The sequence below is a fragment of the Salarias fasciatus genome, chromosome 20, assembly GCF_902148845.1.
Source record: "Salarias fasciatus chromosome 20, fSalaFa1.1, whole genome shotgun sequence".
Taxonomy (NCBI): Eukaryota; Metazoa; Chordata; class Actinopteri; order Blenniiformes; family Blenniidae; genus Salarias; species Salarias fasciatus.
The window spans coordinates 26,065,507-26,080,990 of record NC_043764.1 but is presented as its reverse complement, the minus strand read 5'-3'; the positions used below and the strand labels follow the sequence as shown (position 1 = coordinate 26,080,990).

The following is a 15,484-nucleotide window of genomic DNA, read 5'->3' as shown; positions in this document are numbered from 1 at the left end:
TTTCTCTCTGCAATTTTCTGATTTTCTCCATGTTTCTTCCCACAGTCCAAACACACACAGTTGAAGGTGACTGTTGACACCAAACTGTGAGTAAGAGTAAATATGACTGCATTATTGCATTATGCACTATACATTTGAACTTATTCAGTTCTTTTCATGTATAGGCTACTCCTTTTTTTTTTTTTTTTTTGCACAAAACCAAGGGGAAACATGTGTTATGGGTTTATAGGCTTTCATGAGATCACATTTTTAATTTAATTCCATATTATTTCTATATTGCCAAACAGTCATTTCGAGACACTTTTACTGAGCGTTTCTCTGAGGCCATGAGAAGACCATTAGGAACTTTAACTAGAACTGTGGTTTAACTAGTTTGACCCCTCTATAATCTAGACAAGCTTTTTTGTGCACAATTTCTCCAAAAAAAGGAAGTGTGTTCTTTACCGTGGGATTTTTCTTCTCCATTGAATCATCCACATTTATCTGCACGGTTCCATCTGGACTGAACACCTGCGGAGCGGAAGGATACCCGGTGAAGCGGAGCGTGTCGCGGAGGGATACCTGTGGGTACCTGCTGTGCTTATGCTGCATTCACGTGTCTGGGGAACTCGATCATTTTTCACGTAAACAGTTCCTCTTTAAAATCTGGTGCCTTTAAATGAGAATAAGAAGCATATTGTTCATTTCAACATCGTTATGAGGAAAAATACAATCAGACAGTTCTTAGATTTGCAGTTTTTTTTTGTTTGTTTAAGGAAGTAACGAATTTCCCGCGTTCGGTTGATATGAACGCACCACATCTCTTTATCCAATCAGATTCCCCTCTCAGGATTTAATGTTGTATAATTGACTATAATTGCCATGCTTATATTTTTGTGAGGAATTAGACGTGATTAAAGTGGAGAGGAGATGAAACTAAAGAGGCAAAAATAAAAAGGTAGGAGGGACTCGGGTCGAGAAAATTATTCAAACAGACACATTTCTGATTATATGCAACACGCCGTCAAATCGTATGAATGCAACTTCATCAAACTGTGGATGTGGTGGTGCAGTGTGTGTGTGTGTGTGTGTGTGTGTGTGTGTGTGTGTGTGTGTGTTCTCGTATTTCTATCCTTGTTGGGGCCAAATGTCCCCACAAGGATAGCAAAACGTGGAACGACGTGCCTTGTGGGGACCTTTTTCTGGTCCTAAGTAGGAGAAACAGTGTTTTCTTGACCATGTTGTTGTTACTGAAAAAAGTAAAAGTGCAAAAACATTTCTTTAGGGTTAGGCTTTATTGTGGTGTGGGTTAGGGTTAGGGTAAGGGTCAGGGTTAGGGGCTAGACATGAATGGGAGTCAATGGAAGGTCCCCACAAGGATAGAAATACGAGACTGTGTGTGTGTGTGTGTGTGTGTGTGTGTGTGTGTGTGTGTGTGTGTGTGTGTGTGTGTGTGTGTGTGTGTGTCCTGAATTTAAACACGTTTGTATGACTGATGAGTTCCAACCAGCAGCCGCAGGGTTTGTGCAGGTGGCGCCCTCTGGTGGCGGAGAGATGAAGTGAAACAAAGAAATCCTTTGGATTTTTTTAAATCCTCCTTTTTATAGTGTTTTTACTTAGTATTCAAGTACAAATACCGTTAGGATTTTAAATTATACTAGTACAAAATAATCTTTTAAAGATACTCATCACATTTATCAATCAGCTTTATCAATGAAAGTATTTCAAATGTTTTTTATGAGATATATGTAAAATTTAAAATATAATTCGAGCTTTTGTATGTATGTTAACTACAGAATTTTAGATATAGAATTTCGAATAGTGGTTGTACTTCACACTGCAGATTGTATATTTAATCCAAAATACTACTTACTGTACTTGTTATTCGCAAACATTTCTGATAAGCTGCTTCCACCTCTTGTATGTGGTCTAACTGCCTGAATTTTCTACAGCATTATCAATTACAGATTTAGTTTTCAACATGGAGAAGTGGAAAAATTAGAATAGCATTTTTTGTAAACTGGATTTTATTCTGTGTTGCTGAGTTCTGGGTTTCAGTTGCTGCTATGAGATTTTTGTGGCTAAAATCTTGTTGGAGTTTGCTCTGGATGTGTGTTATCATTTGTTGAGGAGAAACCAGCTGACAGAGCAGAGCCTCCTGTGTTTGATCGCTAAGCTGTCACAGGCAGACTATGACATGTAGAAAGTTATGACCTGCTACTGATCTTGAAGCTGGCTATGAAGAGCTATTACATTTACACTTCATAAGTGTCCATTGCAGTAACCGGTAACTTTATACAACACTTCTACAGAGGAAAATAGAACTATTCCACATGAGGATCAGGAGATTGGAAAGAAAATCTAACTTTTAAACAGGAAGAAACCTGCATAACTACACTCAAAGGTGGATTACTTTCAGCTCTTGGCTGTTAAAAGACAGAAGAGAAGCAAACGATGTTTGTAACAGTGAACGTGAGACTCGTCTGAGGTCCATTTGGACGTGATGGTCTGAATGAGGAGTAAGGTCAGAGTGACTGAGAAGATCAGTCTGACTGACACTGAAGGAGAGACTGAGGTGTTTTGCAGAGGAGGTGATGAGAATGAGCGGCACTCTTTGATGTGCCGACACCTTCCGCCTCCCCGGAGGCTTTTTAAAGCCGGCGGAGGCGACGTGTGGGCGAGCGGTTTCACGCTGGACGACAGTCACAGTCTGGCTGCATCAGAAAGTAACACTGAGGGATGAATGAGGCGAAGGACTTGGGTGTATGAGTAAAGTCTGGTCTGGAGCGGTCTGACTTCTGCTCTGAAGTTAATCTGTGTGTTAATCCCTCCTCAGCTGCAGGGAAATATTCTGTGGCCCAGAGCAAAGTGTTTGCTCCCACACTGCAGACACGCCTGCGTGTGTGTATGTGGCAGCGGCTGAGCAGAGGCTTCACATAAAGTGCATGTTGCTGTCGCAGATGGGCAGACATTTCCCAGCATGCCACAGTCGGCGGGTCGTACCGGACGGTGAGGATTTGCGGGAAGACAAGAGAAGTCACTGGAACAAGGACTCCAGACGGCACACTGCTGACCCTTACGTCTTCATACCGTGTAACCTCCAGGTGTGCTGTTGTCTTTGTGTCATCGAACACCAGATATAAACATTACACAGATGCTAATGAAACATGTGCATTCACTTGCGGGAGGTGAGAACGTGTTGTGCATGTACATTTCCTCCTCTCTGGTGTCAAACACCGCGGAGGGTTGAAGTCCCCATTGAAGAGTTGAGGGATCAGCTTACCGCTGGTGGCAGAGTGACCAACACAGCCACGGCTGACCCACGACACACACAGGGTGCAGCAGGAGAAGCCATTAGACGACACGAGGAGGAGGAGGAGGAGGAGGAGGAGGAGGAGGGGGAAGAGGAGTGTGCTTCTTACTCTCCTGCTCTCATTTGTTCATAGTTAAAACTCCAATATGCGTAATTCCTTTAAACTATTTCACAGTTTATTAAAAAAAGCTCATTATATTATGTGTCAATTGACATTTCTGCTTCTAAAGTTTAAAATCAGCACAGATGTACAATTTTACTATCAAATGTCTGTCAAACTAACCAAAATCACACGTTTCCCCATTCATGCTTCTATATACATGCAATTTTCAAATTGGTTTTTATTCCTCCTTTTAAAAATAACTGTATATTTTTGAGCAGTATTTATTCTGTGTGACAATGATAATCTCTGGTATTCAATTAAACCACTACTGACATTATCATTCAAGAAAGTAAAATATTTAGTGTCCTGTTTTCACTTTAATATTTATTATCGTCCATATTCTTTTACTACACTTTTATTATCTCATCTTCTGTTATTCACAAAGAAAGCCCTAAATGTTGCAGAACAGATTGATTTATGCAAAACACAGATGCTGTCGGATGCAGTGGTGTTCTGCTGATGTTCACTTTCTCTCCTGCTTTGGTCGCTTAAATGCAACAATTTACCATTGTTAATTTTAAAAGAAAACATAAAGAAATGCAAATTTTACCAACAACAGACTCTTGTGGGTCCAGAGGGATTTAAACGGGCTTTAAATCAGTAAAACATTCCATGCTAAAAAAGCATCAAACAAATTTTTATACTTTTCATGTTTCATGTTCATAAATGAAACATAAACTGGATCCTAAGAAAGCATTATTATTATTATTATTATTATAGTTGATGCACACACACGAGGCTGATAGTTTATCAGTACACTACAACTGGCTGCACAGTGTTTTGGATTAGCCCAGTCAGTGTATTTCTGGTTCCATAGGAACATTTTGTCTGCATGTAAAAGTCGTCCGTTGAACTGATACACCGTGTAAAATTGGTTTATGTGCAAAGCGTGGCGTGGGCCGCGTTTTCGGTTCTCCTCCTGGTCCCAGGTGGCCCGCCGGCGGATTGGTTTTGTTGGAGGGTATTAACGGTGAGTAGTACAGCGTGTGTGTGTGTGTGTGTGTGTGTAAACGCTACGGCACGCTGCAGAGAGGTTCACACCCATGCGTCATCAGAGGGAGGACGCCTATTTAGTTTGCAGGCTTGTGGAAAAGCTGGTAAGCTAAACCTCATGAGCTCATCGGGGGGGTGGGAACCCGGTAACCAAGACGGTGGACTGGAGGCTTCCGCACTCCTCGATGTAACGAGAGTTCAGAGACATCCAACAGAAACACCACCACGGTGTGTTCCTGATGGGAACGTGTGTCTTCGGACGCATGTTTGTGCCACAGTTGAACCTGTTTCAAGCTCAGTATCAGCGGCTTTGAACCGACGAGTCGCCCCTGTGGTCAATATAAAGTCATCTGAGACTTCCAGCTTGATCTTTCAGTTTCTCTGCTTTCTGATCACACACGATGCTGCATTAAGCTCCTGTCTGCCTTTCTCATCTGTCTCTCTCTCTCTCTCTCTCTCTCTCTCTCTCTCTCTCTCTCTCTCTCTCTCTCTCTCTCTCTCTCTCTCTCTCTCCGAGGCTCTGTCGGTAATCTCGTCAACAGATCAGAGGGGCAGGGACTGAGCGCAAAGCGGGACTACACCGTCCACGGCCTAATGGGATTGGCCGCCATCGCTACAAGTGCTGTTTGCGATTAGCCTGCTTGGAAGCGTTCGGGGATTTAGGCCTCAAGCACCCTGCCCCGGGCAATTAGCACTGCATGAGGAGGGCGCAGTGACGCCACTGCAGCGCCCAGAGTTTCAGATCAGAGCTGGACTCTGACACAGTGATGAGGCCTGAGGAGCAGCTTTCACTGACATGACCGATGAGCACAGTTTGAATTGAAGGTTTCTTTCTTTATTTTTTATTTTTTATTTTTTTTAATTTTAAATCTCTGTGATGTCTGACTGGGCTCACACAGTGATGCAGTGTGTGTGTGTGTGTGTGTGTGATGGGATGTGACCTGTCCAGTGTGCACTCACTCTCAAACAACAGAGAGTCGAACAGCTGTTGAGTTCTTCAAACCGTCGGGGTTGATTTCTAAAATATGACTTGATCCTTGTCACCCCAGATCTCACTCTTTTTCTCACGTCATATTTTCTTTTTTTAAAGTCCCCGGCCCGTCAATCCTTTAGCGGGATGCTGAGCCTATTTGACCCTGACGTCACTAAACTGGATCTGGGGCCGTCTGGCTGCGTGAAGGACAGACCCGAGTTCTGTTAAACCCGCCCCGCGTCACATGAACCCGCAGAGGGGCTCGTAAATATGTGCAAACAGCATGTAAAGTTTTTTTGGAATCCAATTAGTCCCGTCTGACGGAGTGCGGGCGAGTCCGCTCGGCCTTTATGGGCTTTTATTAGGAAAACAGAGAGAGTGGTGCGATGAGGAGGCTGCGGTCCAGCACTGCACAGAAAAGCACACAGGAACCAATAAATCATAGAGAGGCGTTGTTGCAACACATTCAACACATAATCAATGAATGGCAGGCACTTATGTTGCACAGTCATGCAGAGGTGATCTGACAGAGAAACAATGATCGGAGTCAATGATTTACTTCTAAATTAGATGTAATTCTATCTTTAGTCTGTAAAGCTCTGAGTAATGGCAAATAATAGTTGAATAACAATTCTGGCTCAGCGGAAGAACTTTTAAAGAATAAAGTTATGTCAAAGTTGTGTAATGTTGTACCGACAAGTTTGACTTGTATAATTTCATTTAATCTGTAGTTTTCTGATCATAGAAGCATATTATTTAAGTGATCGCTCATATCGTTGCTGCATTTTATGTAGGTCATTGGTTGTTTGGTTTTCTCTAAGCTAATTATCCAGTATTAAAGTCGTATATTAAAAAAAAGAAAAAAAGACAGCATGCCAGGGTTTTATCCAGCATCAGTGAGTCTGCCATGAAGGTCAGAGTTAGTGAAATGAACCAGAGACACATGGTGTTTGTTTGGAGTCCAGGATCTTAATCAATGGATTGGATTTGCATCAAGTTAACCACACATGCTCAAACACTGAGCTTGACATGAAAAGAAACGGATAGTTAGTGGAAAAATGAATTTTTATTAACAAAAAAAATGAAAAAGCATGCATGTTTGCAGATTATCCGTTCAAACCTAGGAGGTTGTACATAAATAAAGAAAACATTTTGAATTGATTTATTATTGGAAAACAGGAATGAGTGTGATGTGATTGTAAATGGTTATTATAGATATAATTATGATATAGTGAGCACAAAAGGCAAAGGAATCTGTGCTTGGTAGATTCATTCAGCTGTATATTAGAAATGAATATTCTACCTTTGGAAAACCTGATTATTTTATTCTTAAATTTAGTAAGAATCATGCGTCTGTGGGATCAGCAGCAGAGCTCAATAGAACCATTAGCTGAAGTCAACTTTGTGATGTGAGACTGACAGACCAGATCATACGACAGCATCTGTCTGCTGAATTTACCTGTAAACTCAAACAGGCCCGAGACGAGGCCCACTGACCTCACCCCATCGGGGTCAGAGGTCGCCTGCTCCCCTCTGCGCCCAACATCCTGGCTCCGCCTCAATTTATTCACTCCAGCGACAATATTGTCCAACTATGTCGGATTCGGTTCCAACTGATGCAGATTATGTAACCTGAGACATACATTTAGCTCATGTTATCGCCGGGATCCCATCGAGCAGCACAGCGCAATGACAGTTGCTTTATTTAGCAGGAACCACACCACCTGGGATTTAAACGTCTTAGCTGTAAGAAGTTTATAAGACCTTAATGCCTCTCTCCCTGCTTTGTCCATGTGACTGACACTGAAGTCAAGAGTCCATCAGGCAGGAATTACAGAGCAGCCGGTTGCACTCTGCAGTAGAAAGCCACACATTCACCTGGAGCGCTCATCCCGCTCCTTAGACGGGTAGAAAGTTTAAAAATGGCTGCCACGTCAGCGCCGATTGCTGTGCAGATACAGAGGAAGATGTCTCTGGTTTTATAAGTGCACAGCGCTCACTGTCCTGTTCACATGCATGAAGGCAAACCGCAGGTCGAGAGGTAGATGAGCCAATGACATGAAGGCCTTTTCCCTCTGTCCAAGTGTGTGAGTGTTTATTTTCTCCTTACCTGTACATCATTCACTATTGCCCTCATTAGTCTAATTGGATTGGCTGGCCAATCAGGAAGAGGCACCTCCTCGGGATCAGGATTTAAGCACAAGGAATTAAAGGCAGGATCTCTCGGCTCTGCTCTGAGCGAATGAATTGATTTGATCCTTGAGAGGACCCATCTAATCAAACAGGGCCAGGGCAGCTCAAGCGCCTCCCTTCCAGTTCCAATCCCCTTCCGCCTGGAAATCTCCTTTCAGCACGATTAGTGCTGCACCCAGATTCTCGGCAGCTGCCCGCAGGGAACCGTCAAAATTTCTCTCATCGAGGATCTTGAGGCTTTGGAGGAAGACGACATGGGTGCCGGAGCCAGTGCCGAAGACAAAAAGTCCAAGGAGTTAGAAAAGCAACTCCAGGAAGATGCTGATAAGGATTCTAAAACCGTCAAGCTATTACTGCTTGGTAAGTGGCCTCATCGAAACACTTGTTACATCGAGGTGTTTGTTTCTTTGCTGCGCCATCGCCACAGGAGACGCAGAAACGATGGGCAACAAGTTCTGATACGGAGACAGCTCAAATCAACTTTCTCTCTTTTCACTCCTGACCGAAACCAACTCGGAGGTTTTGGATCAGCAGCCCTGCAGGGAGTCTGTAGGTGTTAGAGGCGTAACAACAGGATATATATAGAAATCACAGGTGAAAACAGCGATCAGTTAGTTTACTGTTTACTCAAATAGAAAGGAAAGTGGAAAAAGAAAAAAAACACAAACTTGATTTATGTGACTTCTTCCTCACGCGGGGAGACAAAAACTTTTGTAATCTTCCTGTGAAAAACAGAGACTCAGCCCAGGCTTATTCCCTTGTTTTCTGTAAATTCATTAAATCTTGGAAATGAGCCACATGAGATAAGTCAGCGGTGATCTGTTTACTGCTTACTTAGAGGTGAGGTGAAGCACAGTATGTTCGGTGGATTTACAGACTGCAGACGATTTGGTTCTGGATAAAAAAAAAAACAAATTTAGTAGACAGATTTGTTATGTGAGGACAAAAGAAGAGAGCGAGGAGAGGAAGCAGAACTATTAAACAATGCTCAACAAAAAACAATGTAGAAGTCAAATCAATATACTTAAATTATTTGGCTGCAAAAAAAAAAAAAGAAAAAATTACAATTTTAAGATGATTTATTCTAAGGATGCACACTAAACTTCCTGCACAGGTTTCAGTTGATCTTTCGCACTTTTGTTTCATTTCTGTTAAACAATCTGCGGAGAAAAACAATGCAAGTCAAACAATTATGCATTTTTATTTAATATCCAACAGAGTTATGAAGTTTGAAAGATTGACGGTAAAAGTTAACTTCCATTTCCTCGCAGATGCCTTAAAAAACGGCATGACATTTCAGTTGTGACGGAAGGACGTTGGTGCTTAAAAGATCACCGCCTTTGGTCTAAATGAATCACAGCCCTGCAGCGATATGTCAATCCGATTAGCTAACTGGTTTAGTGCAGCTCAACTTGCTGAGTTCTTTGTTGACCCTCAGCTCACACATAAGGTTTGATGTGTGTTTTCAGCGGCGTAAATGTTTTCACAAGGCGTGAGATTCAACCGCTGATGTGAAATCAAGTGTGTGACGGAGAATACACGTCGCAGAAAGTTTATTATTGCATGGCAAAACTGGGATATTTCGGTTTTTCTCCTTTAATGTCCTCACACAATATATTTTTTGCCAGTGTAATCTGTGTCTGAGGCAGAATTTGGAGGCTTGAGGAGTCGATCGTCCTACTCCTGGATCAGACGAGCTGAGACGAGAGCCTTCGCTCAGGCTCAGACTTTGACAAACAAACAGATAAATGAAGTACAGGCACCAAAAAAATCTCTCAATTTAAGGATCAAACTGCTTCTCTGCAGGAAAGCTAGTAACCTTTTAGTTATCCTAAAAACACAACTTGAGAACGACAGTTAAGACAATTATTAGGAACAGTAAATGCAAGTAATTGCAGGGAACTTTCTGGAATTTTCTTTCAATAAACCAGCTCTAATGAGAGCAGAAGTACAGCTCCTTATGTTCCTGTCAGTACAATCAGCTGTTTTAATGTGAGTCGAATAACATTTATAAGTTTGATCCTTATAGATCAGAATGTTCCCTCTCATGACTCATAAAAACTCATCATTACTGTCCACAGGACAAACATCCACATAAAGCCTCCCTTTACGGGCCGAACTCTGAGAGGCTGCCAGGCCCAAAGGCACGTCTGCAAACGAACATGAGGCGAAAGAACGCCTGGCAGAAGGGATAAAAGTGCTCCTTATGAGATCAGTGGAGCTCACCGTCATCTCTGTTTCACCTTCGCTGCCTCGCCACAGAGCAGCGGAACAAGCTCGTTATTGACTTACCAATGACTTGCAGAGGGGGAAAACCGGTGCGGCCTACTATCAGGCCCGGAGGGTTGGATGAGGCCACATGAGCCGAGGCTCAGTAAGAAGTCCACAGACGGAGCCTCTGGTGGCTTCAGAGAGCCGGACGGTCTGCTCAGTAAACTCCTTCTGGCCCGAGCTAGCTTACCGCGCTGCAGAGAGCCTGACGAGCCTCCTCTCGTCCCTGACTCTGAACACGCAAGCATATGTCACGGCGTGCGTCCTCCAGAAGACGCTACAAAGACACAAAGCTCATTTTCGTCATCGTCTGGGGTTAAAAATGCTGTTTTGTTTTCCCCCCCTTGCAGAATTCAGTTGGTATTTGTTGATATCAATGTAGAAAAACCCCCCAAAACAACAGGAAACCCCTTAAAAACACGGCAGGACCCAATTACGAGAGTTTATAGCTCAACAAGAAAAACATCCCAAGTGTTTGTTGTCGTGTTAGGGTTTTTTTTAGAGCCTGTGGCTAATTCAGCGTCCCCCATTAAAAACATCACAAGGCTTCACATGGAACCAGAGAACTTTATGATTACCCGCTGAAACAGAAATAGACATTAAAAATCTGCCCTCTCCTGCGTCACATTCACAGTCCTGATTTTAAGCTTGAACTTATACTTCATTAACACTCATTGCATATCAGTACACACTCCATGCATCCTAATCCTCCGACAGACTTCTGTTAGACTGAGACAAATCTGCTGTCAGAGAGCTCTAGACTTGTGAGTGTTGCTCTTTTGGTGTTTTCTTTACTTGAGATAAAAGAAGGAATCAGAAGCTATTTGCTCAAAGAGTTTTGTTTTTTCTTGATTTGTCCGGACTGCTGTGAGGAGCACACATAAAGCTATAATGTTAATTCTAAAATGTGTCTTTTTCTTTTGCAGGTGCTGGTGAGTCAGGGAAAAGCACGATCGTCAAACAGATGAAGTGAGTATGATCGATGACATCCTGGAGGTTCTGAGGGATCGCAGATCAAATATTGCATTTTAAAAAGGAAAAAGCTCATTAGTCAGGCATTAGTCACTTCCACAAAGCTCCTTCATGTGTCAGTAAATTCCCAGTGAAACCCTTAACAGAAGGTCAACAGGGCAAACCGCCGATTACCAGTTTGTCAGCATGTACTGGGGCCAGGAACACACCACAGGGGGGCAGTGTGACCACTCAGCACCACAAACCTACCATCACAGACACAACTTCCATTCACAAAATCCACTTTTGAATGAAATATAAAGCTTCCTCCAGCTCAGATAAGTGAAGGATTAGTGTAAGAGTGAAACCTGCCCCTGAACTGAACCCCCTCCCTCTGTCCGCCACAGGATTCTGCATCAAGGAGGTTACACAAAAGAGGAACAGATGGAGTTTAGAGCGATCATCTACGGCAACATCCTGCAGTCTGCTCTGGCTATCATCAGAGGCATGGAGATGCTGGGCATTGACTTTGGCTCACCATCTTCACAGGTCTGATATTACACCTAAAAAGATGAATATCAGACATTATTAACCTGTCGTCTTCACTGCTGATGGATTTGTTTTCGTGTGTCTGCTGGAAACCACAGGAGGACTCACAGAAGCTCCAGAACTTGTCAGACTCCATTGAAGAGGGCACGATGCCTGCTGAGCTGGCCGAAGTCATCCAGAAGCTGTGGAAAGACTCCGGCGTACAGGCCGGCTTCGAAAGAGCTGCTGAGTACCAACTGAACGACTCTGCTGGATAGTGAGTTCCCGTCTCCCACAGGAGTAGAGTCTAGTCCAAAAAAACTAAACAACATGTAACCCTTTTTCTTGACATCTTCAGCTACCTCAACGAATTGGACCGAATCTGCAAGCCGGACTACCTCCCTACTGAGCAGGACGTGCTGCGATCTCGAGTCAAAACTACTGGTATCATTGAAGAACAGTTCTCCTGCAAAGAGTTGCACTTCAGGTGAGCGAGAGCAGGACCTGGCTCCATGCCGCCGCCGCCGCCCGCCCTGCGGTGTCCCGACTCCGAACTGACTTTGACCCTTTGTCCGTGAACAGGATGTTCGATGTGGGCGGCCAGCGGTCAGAGAGAAAGAAGTGGATCCATTGTTTCGAGGGTGTGACCTGCATCATCTTCTGCGGAGCTCTTAGCGCTTACGACATGGTGCTCGTAGAGGACGACGAAGTGGTGAGTGGGAGACTCCCGGCGTCCGACCGTGACACGTCAACCTGAAAACTGGGCTGGGAGTAACTGACGGCGCTCCTCTCTGACCTTTTCCAGAACCGCATGCACGAGTCCCTCCATCTATTCAACAGCATCTGCAACCACAGGTTCTTTGCACTGACCTCCATCGTGCTTTTCCTCAACAAGAAGGATCTCTTCGAAGAGAAGATCAAGAAAGTCCATCTGAGCATCTGCTTCCCCGACTACGACGGTATGAACGACTCGTGATCTTATCATTTATTGCCTCTGGAGGTTCAACTGCTGTTCGTTGTCAATCATGACAAGTATGTTGGAGCAAACCAAACCGAAAGCTTTAGTTGACATTGAAGCAAAAATGGTAGAATTAAAAAGTCCACTAACATGTCATACTTAACATATTTCATGTAGCTAAATATATTAGTGTCACATATGTACGACTTGGGTTTGGACAAAACAAAAGAACCTCGCTCCTTTCTTCACACTCCCGGTTTTTTTCTCCTTCAAGGCCCCAACACGTACGATGATGCCAGCAACTACATCAAGACGCAGTTCCTGGAGCTGAACATGAAGAAGGGTGTGAAAGAAATCTACTCCCACTTGACCTGTGCCACGGACACAAAGAACGTCGAGATTGTGTTCAACGCTGTGACAGACATCATCATCAAAGAAAACCTTAAAGACTGCGGTCTTTTCTAAGCAGCTCCAGAGTGAAAAGAGGTGCGTGCGACCACAATCACACAGCAGTACTCTCAGGGACTGTGTTGGTCCACTGTAATAGGGTCCAGATGAGGCAGACCCCTGACAATTCGATTTAACCCAAGCACGGCGAGTCGTATCTGGCCGGCACGGTGTTGCCAAGCAACAACATCTGGCCAAAGCTGGAGAAGACACCAAGTCGGACCGTATGCTTGGGCCTTCGAACGGCAGAAGATGGAGATTACAACGACAGAATCTCCTAAAGCAGAAAATCGGTCTAGTTTTCAGAGCTGGAGCAGTAAAATGAGCCACGCTAACTTATGAATACAGTAAACTCCACAGCAAGAAAACCCTGAAATCCTCCTTCGATCAGTCTTTCTATTCAGTCTGATGTGGTTCAAAGCCCGTTGCTCCTCAGAACCCAGGATTTGTGAAGCCTTTATTAGTTTTTACGCTGATGATACCTTTCAATGCAGATTTAGCGCTGAGGCCATCTGCTGTTCAGTTTACAGTCTCAGTGTAGCAATATCGCATCTGGTCGCATCTGAAACCAAAGATAGTGGGAAGATACTCGTGTCATGTGATTTGTAGCTTAAAACAAAAGGTTAAATTCATAAACAAAAGAAAAATATATATTTATGCTAATATATATATTAGTTCAACCTTTTCTAAAACGGGGGAGGAAGCAATAAAATGTAAAGTAGGAAAAAGTAAAAACAGCTAAAATCATTTTAACCAAAAAATGCATAACATTTTTTTAATGTAAAATATACTGAAACTTGAGGTTTAAAAAGCGGGTTTGATTTCACACACATTCTGATCTGTGGTGAAACACATGGGTTCTCTTAATATGGACAGTTTGACCAGCCGAAGCCCCACAAAGCTGCTCAGAAACACAAACTTGCTCAGAAACACTTCAGGTGTCACTTCTCAGCATGTCTGATGTGTTTGTGACTTTCTCCACCTTGCAGGACTTCCTTTCCTACCTTAACCCTTCACACATTGGCATTAAGTAAGAAGTGTACTGACGGAGCGCCGAGGATCCTCAGAGTGTGTTTCATGCCATCGCTTCCATGCCAAGTCCTGGTCCTTGACTGCTCCCAGCACCTCTCCACCTCCAACAGTACATCGCCCGCGACACAGTGCACTTCCAGCCGGATTGAAACAGCGATCGAATCACCGTATCAACATCTTGGACGTCGTACAGCTTTCTACAGGATTCTTCAGTTTTTCTAAAGTACAGTATTTGTCTGAGCTGCTGGTTTGAAGATATGAAGTACAGAATAGTTGCTCTTTCTATCCTCATTGCTTTCTGTTGACTGCTGTGTTGTGAGTTATATTTACTATTAAAGCCAAGCTCTGTAAAACAAATTTAAAACATAAATCTGGGGGGAAAATATATTATTTTGAATAGCAACATCTCAACCTTGTTTTTGTTTTTGAGTACCGTAGTTCTCTGTGGTCTTGATATTTAAACTGTATAAAGTTGCTGAGCAAATATCTCAGATATTCCCAGTGCTTGCAGTGTATCCAGATTACAACCCAAATTGTACATGTATCTAATCTAAATAGTGTTAATGTATTCACGTCACCTAACATTTTAATGTGATGGATGTCAAACATGGTAGAGAAACTTTGTACATAAGAGTAGATAATTCATTATATTTTGAAAGATAAAAAAACGTACGAGAGAGGGAACACTAGAGGGTTGATGCTTTATTTTGAAGCGGGAATGAAAATCTACTGAGTTTGTCCTTTCTTATGAAATGTAGTGGCATGAAATAAAGATGCATTAACTTCACTCTGTCTGCATGTGTGTGTGTGAGAAAGAGAGAGAGAGTGTGTGTGTGTGTGTGTGCTGCAGAATTACACCGTCTTACACTGCACAATGTACTGTAAATCAAATTAGAGAAGCGGGCCAGTCAACGACGCCTCAGGCTGGTACATGTTGCGGACAATGCTGCGGTTATGTAAGTTCCCCGTTCTGGTCGGAGGGGAAATGGCAGCATATGGAAGTTCATTAACAATAAACCTACTGAGGGAGCAAAACAAATTAAGGCGGTAATTAATCTGCAGAGCGAAGATTTGCTGTGAGATTGCACAGGGACAGATTCATGAGACGGCAGGGTAAAGACGAGAGCTGAGAGAGCTCGGGGGGGTGGCGAGTGGAGCTGCATCGGAGCTTCATTTAAGTTTCATATAAATGCCGCACGCCGCTCTCGGGACGGTTCCTCCTGCGGGGCAAACGCAGCACAGTGCACACACCGTGTCCTGAGCTCTACCTGCCGTCAGGCCTCCAGTCACACAGCCGAGGCCGTCCGGCTGTAAAGCAGCGGTAGAAAAATGTAGGACACCTACGAGGAAGAAGTGTGTTCTTTATATTCATTTCAGCAAGTCTCCCTGCAAACACTTAAAAAGTTGAAGATTTAGATCATTTTTAGTTGATGTGTGAGCGAAGTGGTGCATCAAACAAACTAACATGTAGTAATTTGTACTTAAGAATCATATTTTATTAATCTCCTTGCAAAAATACCCTCTTCCACATTTACCTGCCCCTTTTCTAGGAATTGGTTCGCTTCGAGGTGTTGATGCAGCTCCTACAGTCGTGACCGATCCGCTGGGATTCAAACCTGCGAACTTCTGATTCCGCTTCTCTAACCTCTGGATTTTACTGATGCTTAATTTACACCGTACAAT

The 15,484-nt window shown here is 43.4% G+C and overlaps 1 protein-coding gene across 1 annotated transcript; it reads left to right on the top strand.

Annotated features, from left to right (window-relative positions):
- The first annotated feature begins 7,632 nt into the window (after positions 1-7,632).
- On the top strand, positions 7,633-14,462 carry gnat2 (guanine nucleotide binding protein (G protein), alpha transducing activity polypeptide 2). The gene is made up of 9 exons (XM_030118058.1): positions 7,633-7,974; positions 10,812-10,854; positions 11,244-11,385; positions 11,484-11,641; positions 11,723-11,851; positions 11,947-12,076; positions 12,170-12,323; positions 12,597-12,808; positions 13,759-14,462. The coding sequence occupies exons 1-8, from the start codon at positions 7,869-7,871 to the stop codon at positions 12,785-12,787; spliced, it is 1,053 nt and encodes a 350-aa protein (XP_029973918.1). The 5' UTR covers positions 7,633-7,868; the 3' UTR covers positions 12,788-12,808; positions 13,759-14,462.
- Positions 14,463-15,484: the final 1,022 nt, after the last annotated feature.